Source organism: Pygocentrus nattereri, chromosome 25 (genome assembly GCF_015220715.1).
Source record: "Pygocentrus nattereri isolate fPygNat1 chromosome 25, fPygNat1.pri, whole genome shotgun sequence".
Lineage (NCBI taxonomy): Eukaryota > Metazoa > Chordata > Actinopteri > Characiformes > Serrasalmidae > Pygocentrus > Pygocentrus nattereri.
The window spans coordinates 11824620-11834827 of record NC_051235.1 but is presented as its reverse complement, the minus strand read 5'-3'; the positions used below and the strand labels follow the sequence as shown (position 1 = coordinate 11834827).

At 37.0% G+C, this 10208-nt stretch overlaps 1 protein-coding gene across 5 annotated transcripts in view; it reads left to right on the top strand.

The window, feature by feature from the left end:
• The first annotated feature begins 211 nt into the window (after window positions 1-211).
• The window catches only part of ambra1a (autophagy/beclin-1 regulator 1a), a 145505-nt gene continuing 135508 nt past the window's right edge, over window positions 212-10208 (top strand). For 3 of the 5 annotated variants that reach the window (XM_017709585.2, XM_017709583.2, XM_017709587.2), the window contains exons 1-5: window positions 212-535; window positions 1814-2037; window positions 5570-5628; window positions 7008-7191; window positions 8388-8560. In XM_017709585.2, coding sequence (XP_017565074.1) covers window positions 1906-2037; window positions 5570-5628; window positions 7008-7191; window positions 8388-8560 — 548 coding nt within the window. In that variant the 5' untranslated portion in view covers window positions 212-535; window positions 1814-1905. Of the gene's footprint in view, window positions 536-874; window positions 926-1813; window positions 2038-5569; window positions 5629-7007; window positions 7192-8387; window positions 8561-10208 lie in introns of all 5 variants that reach the window. The other 2 variants (XM_037534499.1, XM_017709584.2) reach the window with 2 other exon arrangements.

The following is a 10208-nucleotide window of genomic DNA, read 5'->3' as shown; positions in this document are numbered from 1 at the left end:
TACTTACAAAATTTGAACCTGGATACTGAGTGTGGAGCAGCGCCAGAGACCGTTAAAATGTCTCACTAAAAATCAATTCCAACTGAAATCTAGATGGTTCACTGGAAGTTCTCAGGTAGGTCCTCCCACCAATCTATCTCATCAATGCGCTCGGCGGACGATTAGCAAAGATCTGTGCTCTTCTTGTTTTGTCTACTGGGTAGACGAGATTTCGGAAAAAAAAGATGTTGAAGCTAGTAAACAAACATGTTCGCTAAACCTACAGAAACCAGTCGCTGTTCAAATGGGTGAATGTGAGAAGCATTGGCTATTCGTAGACATGAATGTATCATTTCATCATGCAGCACACTTATCAACAAATGAGATGACTGCCTCTGTGTAAACAAGCAAAACAACACATCGGCAGTGTCAGCTAGCTAGCTAAGCTAGCTCACTTAACCTAGCTAGGCTAGCGAATCAGGCCTTTGCGGAGTGGATGCCACTAAACAAGTTCAGGTCTGCTGTCAACACAACAGCCTCATCACTAAAACCGTGGGTACGAAAGCTTACATCTTTTGAGTGATGAAGAAAAGTCTGCCCAGCTAGCTAAAAGAGCTTACTGTGTGTTTAGCAAACGGGCTCTTCAAGAATCTGCTATTACTTGCTAACATTAAACTGAGGATGTTACACACATTATGTAGCTTAGCTAACCTAGCTAAGGTAACCTACGTTACGTTCACATTAAAAACCCAGCTTGATTCGCATCGTAGTATTATAGATGTGTGCGTTATACCTGCGTAATAACTCACGCAGTAATATCGAGTTTTTTCTTTGCATTAAATACCGGACAATTGCAAATTAAATATTATAAGTTGTCCGATATAACTTTTTATAGGTCCTCGCTGGACAACGCAGTTGGTGACTGAGCTAGATAGCTGATAAAGGGGTAAGTTAGAACTATCAAACGGACACCACAATGTAGTGTAGTTACCACTTCAACAAAAATATATACCTGTTTGTAATTGCCTCGCTCTCCAACCTAACAGTTGGTGCATAATAAGGTTCGGTAAGAGCGCTAAGACAGCAGCACGTTTCCTCGCCTTGTCTGATCTGGTTATTATTTAAAGCAAGCAAGTAAGTTGGCTTTAGTTAACTAAAATGTTTGATTTTCCATCGACAAAGGCATGTGAAATAACCTTGCCAAATACAGAGTGCATATCTTGGTATCTATGTTTTAGCATATTTGCCCATGATCATTGGTTTAATCCACTCTAATCTTTGTGGGTCAAATTAGACAGTCAGTGTCTGAGATAACATGTACAATTAAAGGCTTGGGTGTTTGTTCTCTTCTGCTCAGGGCCAGGGAATTTAGTCCTCTGTAGTGTTGTGCTGTGGATTATATATCTGTCTGAAGTTCTGTTTTTAAGATTAAGATCTTAATGACTGTCTGGTTTGTGTGGGACACCTGTTCTCCAGCATTTATTTATGCTGTATACATGATGTGTGAAACATGTAAATCAGCAATGATCAGTTCTGAATGTTTGTTTTTGTTGGATACTGTTGTAAAAATGTAGTTTTTGTTCTGCTTGATTTATTTTGACATTCAGAAAATGCACTCGTGAAGACGCTTGTTGGGTGATCTGGCGTTTCTCCAAGAAGAATCGCAGAATTGCAATAAAAACATACTTTAGTTCAAAAATGCAAAAAACATACTAATGCAAAAAAGTATAAATCTATCATGGAGCTTCAGGTTTGCTTTAGTTGAAGTGCTCCTACTTTGAGTCAAGCTTAGGTTTTCATTTCCTTTCTATTTTCCTCTTTCCTTTTCTCTCAGTCTCTCTCTCTCTAAGACCCTAATGGCGTGACGATTGCAGTAGCAGTTCTGTAAACTGTTGTGAGGAAGAAACGGAGAAAGAAAGTGGAAAAATGAAGGTGCAGCAGAAGAACTCGGTGCGGATACTCTCGGGTCGAGAGCGAGGTGTGCCAGGTCTTGGTTCATACAGACTGCTGCAGCAGCTTGTAGAAGAAAAGACACGCCGCATGAAATGGCAAAACCAAGTAACCTGCATACATATACAGTACATGTGCATACACATTCATTTGGTACTCTCAGTGGCATGTATGATCTGGCATCTATTATTGCTCATCTGAGACATTCAGTGTTCTATGACTGTTACAAATGCTAGATTAAATGTTATCATTCAGTTTAAAAAAATAAATTACAAAACATGTTTATTTGTCAATCAACAGGGTTTAGTGCGTATAACTCTCTTACGGATCTGTCTTACAGTAAGAGACAGCCTGATGGATACAAACACACACACACACACACACACACATACACACACACACATACATTATATATATATATATATATATATATATATATATATATATATATATATGTGTGTGTGTGTGTGTGTGTATACATATACATATATATATATATATATATATATATAAATATGTATATATGTGTGTGTGTGTGTGTGTGTGTATATAATTTATTTTTTTGCCACATTGTTGCAAAGCTTGGGGGATGGAGCCTCTCAGGGTAATATGCCCCCCTTCCACAATATTTCTCTTTTGATCCCCATGTGATGGGGACAATCAAATGTTGACACATTTACTGAATGGCTGTATTCTAATTTCTTCTCTAATTTGATCTCGATCACCACATTTGTGGACATTGTTCTCCCAGAAACTTTTTGGGGTAAGAAGCCCCCTTGTGAATCTTACATCATTTGTCAACCACAGTATAAAGAATATGTCATTTATATGTCAAATGACTTTTTTCCATTACAAAAGCATTATTAAAGTGCAACAAAAAACTATCACAGTTTAAAATAAAATGATGCCTGTGAGTTTTGTCCAATGAAAGATCCACTGTACTTTAATAAGCAATGACAAAACACAAATTAAATAGTAACGGTAAAATAGAAAAACATGAAATGTCAATTTAATATTTGATTAATATTATAATTTACTTTTAAAAAATCATCTCCATAAATACCTTTTTGTGTACAACTTAACAGAAAAAGCACAAATCACTATTTTTTCAAGACAAAAATTAGATGAACTAACCCCAAATAGGCGGGCTCGCCCTGTAAAGATTTTTTTGGCGCTGTAAATGCAAAATTACTGCCATTTCCTTTAACTGTGTCCACATTTGTACATCATCAACCTATATGTGCTAAACTCATGCACAGAAATGGTTTAGCTTCACAGCACTTGGATATTGTTCTTAAGGGGGGTACTTCCCCCATTGTCCATTATTTCTTAATAAAGTGTTTTTAAAGGCTTTTTCCAGTAAAGTGTTCTGGAATGTTTGAGGCAATTTCTGTTCTTGAATTTTAGTCCCTGATTACTTCATACATATTTAAAATTTGTAGAATACATTAACGATATAATTGAGAATGACAGCCCTAGTCTGTTTCTTTCATTGAATTAGGGATCATATGTATCTGGGGCAGTAGCATGTTGCCCACATTCTTCAGTCAAATGGGAAGTGCTCCAAAAGGGACCCTTTGTCACATGTTATCCAGACATCCCAACTCTATTATTTCCTAGAAAAGAGAGACTCAGGGCTGCATTATTTGTTGGCTATGTGTTGTTTTTGCTAAGGGTGATGTATCTAATGAAAATTAATAAAACTATCATGCAAAGAACAAGCCATATATCAACACTATCCAGCTCATTTCCAGAAAATAAGCTCATTTAAAATGGACTGAGGCAAAATGGAAAACTGTTCTCTGGTCAGATGAATCAAAATGTAAAATTATTTTTGGAAACCACGGACATTGTGTCCTCAAGAGGAGAGGGATCATGCAGCTTGTTGTCAGCGAACAGTTCAAAAGCCTGCATCTCTGATGGTGTGGGGTTGCATTGGTGCCAATGACGTGGGCAGCTTACACATCTGGAAATTCACCATCAATACCTAATATATAGTATATAGTATATACAGTATATAGACAATTTAGAACAACATTTGCTTCCAACCAGACAATGTCTCTTTTAGGGAAGGCCTGTATCCATCACAACAGCATACAGTACTGTGTGAAAGTCTTAGGCACCCAAGACACATTTTCAAAATCTATTTATTTGTGTAGTACATGTTTATTTGCTGAGAAAAGCGTTAATATTTGAATAAACAAAATGTATAGAATGTTAATTAATCATTATGTGCACACACAAAACACACACACACATTTTATATATATGTGTGTGTCAAGGAAAAATATGGACCTAAGAAATTCTTGTTACTTTTTATTGTTTTTATGTTTACTTGAATTATGAATATGACTTTATTCTAATGTATATTGTGATAAATTCACTACTGAGGTAAATTGTTTAAAAATTTGCTTAGATAGCTAAAACTTTCACACAGTACTGTAGCTTCGCTGAAGAAGAGTCCAGGTGCTGAACTGGCCTGCCTACAATTTTGAACTTTCACCAATAGAAAACATTTGGCACACCATGATACAAGGACCCAGGACTGTTAAGTAGCTAGAATCCCACATCAGACAAGAATGGGAACATTCCCCTCCCAAAACCCCAACAATTGGTCTCCTCAGAAGTTTACAGACAGTTGTTAAAAGAAGAGGGGTTGCTATACAATGGTAGACACGACCCTGTCCCAACTTTTTTGACAGGCATTGCTGCCATCAAGTTCTACATGAGTTAATATTTTTAATGAAGTGGTCAAATGTATCACTTTAAACATCTGAGATTATCATAATCTATGAGATTTGCAAATCATTACGTTCTGTTTTTATTTTCCTTTATTTACATTTTACACAACGTCCCAACTTTTTTAGAATTGGGGTTGTAAGAAACAAAAAAGGAAAACAAGCAGGGTCTGTCATGGGGGGTGGTGTTTATTGGGAAACCTGCACATCTGTGAAAGCACCATTAAGACTGAACACATTTTGGAGCAAGATATGCTGCCTTTTAGACACCATCTTTTTCAGGGACATCCATGCTTATTATAACATGGCAACACAAAGCCACATTCAGCACGTGTTGCAGTACCATGGCTGCATGGACTTTATTATGGGTGCTAGACTGTAGTCCATAACTGTCTCCCATTGAAAACGTGTGTCTTATTAAGCTCAAAATACGACAGCATAGCCTCTGCACAGTTGCCCCGCTGAAGACTTTTATAACATACTAATGGAAAAAAATTCCACTTTCAAAACTGGATCAGTCAGTGTCTTCGGTCACCAAATGACTACCTAATGTTGTTTAAAAAAAGGTGATGTAACACAGTGGTAAACATGCTCCTGTGCCAAATGTTTCAGAATGTGTTGCAGACATCATATTTAGAATGAGTGTATATTTGTGAAAAACAAAGTTTATAAGGTAAACCATCAAATACTGTGTTTTTGTAACATTTTTAATTTAACACAGGCCAAACACAAATTATGAATCACTGCTTTCTGTTTTTTTTTATTATTCAACATACTGTCCCAACTTTTTCGGAATTAGGATTGTAAGAATGAAGTTCCACAGTTAATTTGAAAGCACATACCCCAGCTTTTAGGTGTTGTCATGTGAGTAAGTCTGATGTATGTTTCCTGTTCTCTAACAGAAAGTGGAGCTGCCGGACAGCCCTCGCTCAACCTTCTTGTTGGCCTTCAGTCCCGACAGGTCAGAGTTCTGTCCGATGTATGATGCTTGATAAAGAGACAGAAGAGAGCAATTGAGAGACAGACAGACTAAGGTAACAGAAAGAAAATAGGAGTTTAACTGAGGTCGACAGGCAGACAGCAGGAATTTCCCAAGGAGAAAAGAGACCACAGGAAATCAACACAGAGAGACAGGTAGACGACAGGAATCTGTTATAATACCAGGAGCTGCTCGCACCAGTTACTTGTGCATTTTGTAGCTAGGCCCTGAGTTGAGTTTTCTCACCATCAAATTGACCCTGTGCACTGTGTGTATTTAAGGCCTGTTTAACATTTCTGCAAAATATGTTTTAAGGTAACACATTACAGATTGTAGTCCATCTGTTTCAATGCAAGATTTCTTCATCCCATTTTTTTAGTGGTCAGGACCCCTGCAGAACTATGCATGCATAGCATGGCTATGTTTCCCTGGTACTATAGTGGATCAGACACAGCAGTGCTACCTTGTTAGCCCAGCATATAGATGTGAAAATAGGCATTGCAACACATCTGTTGCTGCACAGTTTGTGTTAGTCATTCTGTAGTCCTTCATCAATAGTCAGTCCTGACCATAGCATGCTGTAGGCTGGATATTTTCGCTTTGCAGACTGTCTTTAGCCCAGTAGATACATTGATTTGTTTAAAATCTCTAGCAGCGCTGCTCTATGTGCAAAACACAAACACACATACTAAAGCTGGGCGTGGGCCACATGACTTTTAAAATTCTAACCAATGTTGAAAATGGACAGCATCACGCATCTAACCTCAGTCTTTTAATGAATTTTTTGTCCTTGATCACTTTTTAAATCTTACCTAGCTCTCACATTGGCTGTTGGTTAAATCAGTTGTTTAATTACTTGTCTGACTATCTCCACCACAGGACTCTTGAACATTTTGAGCCATGAAAATAAAATATGTTTGAATATATTCATTCACTCCGGAGCTTGATTCAAAGGCTAAAACTTGAACCGTTTCCCATCTTACACTACCAGAACATCCGTGCAATCACCTGCTCCAAACCAAACTCCTGCCATGGAAAATTGCTTCAGGTTGTGAAAATTGACAGTGACATGCTAAAATGTTACAATTACAAAGCTAACAAATCAACAAACATTACTCAGCGCTTACCTCTAAACCTTTTAGAGTTAGAAGTTAAAATGTCTTTTTCTTTTCACAATGAATGCACTAACTGCTTTCTTTTATTTGCAAAACAACTGCAGCCAGCTTTGATAATTGCAATCTTCTAAAATAATTGCAAATAGTCGATTTTGTAATAACTGTGACAGGCCTAGCAGAGCGGCATTATAAAGCAGGGCTGAGAGAGGCACAGGTGTCAATCCAGCACTGTCTTACTCTTTACAGGACCCTTATGGCCTCCACCCATGTCAACCACAACATCTACATCACAGAGGTGAAAACGGGAAAGTGTGTGCACTCTCTTGTTGGTCACCGGCGCACTCCGTGGTGCCTGACCTTCCACCCTACCATCCCTGGCCTTATTGCCTCAGGCTGCCTAGATGGGGAGGTTCGAATCTGGGACCTGCACGTACGTTTTTTTAAGTTGGGTTCTACACCACTGTTTTACAAAAATACATGTCCTTGTTCTGTGGGATTTTATATATTTTAGTTCTGATCATATTCCTGGATGCTTCCCATAGCGTTTCATAATATATTGTTTGTTATTCAAACTGGAGGAAGCTGGAAATTACAAAGTTGTTTAATGTGTACTTTGACCATCTTGATGAACATTTTTTGATTAGTTTTTATGGATGTTTCGACTTATCAAACATCATCCAACAGGAAACCAAATCCTGGCTCATTAAAATGTCAGAAAAATCTAAATACTGTCCACCTCTGGTGCTAGACTTTGGAAATTAGTTTATTATTAACAACATATATATGAAAATTCTCTTCAGTTTGTTATAAAAAATATTGCAGATTCATACTAATCAGTCTTTATATATCTTTATTTAGGGTTGGGGTTTATTTATCAAACATATATTTAAATTATTACTCCTTTACAGGAGAAAGGAGAAAGATCTGTAGAGGTAACATCCAGCATTGCATTTTATGAGATATGCCTATGTTCTCTTGTTGAGTTGCTGTACTCTTTGCTGTGTATATTACTGGACACAACTGAAAATTACTTTTTTTTTTTTTTGTTACTCTGCTTTGGTGAGAGCACAAAATCTGTTTTATTAGTTACTTTAGAAGCAGCCTTAATGGTTACTTTAGTTTACTTTTTCTCCAACCACGCCCTGGGATAAACTTAATGACAGAAGGGGTCTTTGGGTCATTCATGTTTCTTCCAAAAGTACAATGCACGTCACAGATTTGCCAAATCCTGTGCATTTTACTATGAGATCTTTTTTTTAAATATAGATTTGATGACAGCTGGTAACGTAGACTAGATGTTGACATAGTGTCTCTCCTGTCTTTTTTCCCAAACTTTTCCACCTTCACATCCAGAAAAAAAAATCTAGTGTATTAATGTTTAATGAAGGTACCCAACAAATATATTTTGGTAAAAAATGCAGGTCAGTCTGTCATATCAAAGCTTAAGAATTGTATTTTTTAACAATTACTAGGCATATTGTAATTATAATAAAATGTCACAGTAATAAAATATCACAATATGATATTTTGTCTACATTGTGCAGCACTGGCATCCAGACACTATTTGGGGTTTTGATTATTATTTTGATGCTTTATTCTGTTATGTGTATGTTTTTGGCTGGTCAGGGAGGCAGTGAGAGGTGGTTTACAGAGAGTAACGTAGCCATTGCATCGCTGGCGTTTCACCCTACTGCTCAGCTTCTCCTCATTGCCACCAACAATGAGCTGCACTTCTGGGACTGGAGCCGCAGAGAACCATTTGCTGCCTTAAAAACTGCCAGTGAAACTGAGAGAGTCAGGTCAGTGTTTGCACCACAGTCTCTGCAGAAAGAGTCAAAGGGGGTTTATCAGGGCGATTAGAGTTGTAGGTTGTAAATAATACATATCAACAACTGCTGAATTTCTTTAAATAACAAATGTAAAGGCTCCTAAGTGGTGTAGTTGTGTAAAAGGATTGTATCAACCGCAGCTACTCTCAAGCTGGGAAAAGTGGCTTAGTTCTTGTGGTTTATACTGTGTACAATAGGGAAAACGTAGACAGCTGGCAGAAATTGTGACTTACACTGAGGGAGAATTCGGAAATTACAGTTTTCCTTACCTTTCTAAGTGCATCTGACCATAGTGGATACTTGTTTTGTATTTAATTATGTTGCATTCCGATGTTTATATTTTCATTTAAAAGTTCTGTTTGATTAAATGAGAAGCTGTCTAACCAGTAAATACCGTCACATACCAGACACACCACACAGCATCCCCTAAGTTTGCATAGCATCACTTAGCAGATACAGTACAAAGTACAGCTATTCCACTTGTGTCACTGTAACAGTGCTGATAAACATCAAGCTCAAGTTCATTTTTAAACTTTCCTCACTTAAAATTTTCAGTGTCATTTCTCAAATGGTATGGTATGAACTTACTACCTCTTCACAAACTCTAAGATGAAAAATACCAGGTTGAAAATAAGATTAGGCTCGTAATGTTAGCTGAGGTAACATACCGTTAGCATTTGTTTATCGAAAATACTAAAAGATTGTCTTTCTCTATGTTTTAATTTAAAGCTATATGTACTTGTACATCCACTCAGAGTTTCTGTGGTCCAGATATGGCTGCTATTTAACACAGTAATGGCAAAATGCTGAGAGGTGCATTGTGATGCACCGAGAATTTGAACGATGTACAAGAGCCATTTGTGTGTACCTTAACTAAAAAACTTTTTAAGCATTTTGTGCAATTTTCTGTGCAAACTGGTGTGCAATTTGCTTAAGTATATCACTCCATTGACCACTGGTGCCAAGTAATAATGCTGCAGCTAATGGTTAGTAATTGTGTGCTTTAGCACATGCCAAAACAGAAAATGACTAATTCTTGTTACCTTTGTAAGATATTGTTTCACCTGAATCTTGTGTGGTCATATTCTAAAAAATGAATGTGACTGCAGGCCTGCGTCAAATTCTGAACCTGTTGTTGCCCTTAAGTAAGCTTTTCACAACTGAACATGCAGACTTGTGTTATTGTAAATAACATCATTGCTGTGATGACTTGCTGTACCTGCCTTTCTCTTGTGCCTAGAGCCGAATCATACCTGAAATGTTTTCATGAAAATACAGTTCCTGTCATGTTCTGCTGCTTAAATAATATAATGATTACTTTGGCCATATGCTAAGTTGAAGTTAAACTGTGAGTACTGGTGGTAGGTTTATAGAAGTTTAATCTTATTTTCTGTGTTTCACATTTATTTGTCATTTGAACAAAATGTCAGGACATTCATGCATTGAAATGCTCTTGGTGAAGCACAGGTAAACACTCTACAGCAGGGCAGCATTATATATATATATATATATGTGGATATGTGTATATATATATATATATATATATATATATACTAAAAACAGTGCACACAAAACAAAGTAAAATACAAAAGAAAATACTGAAGAAAATATTAAAACT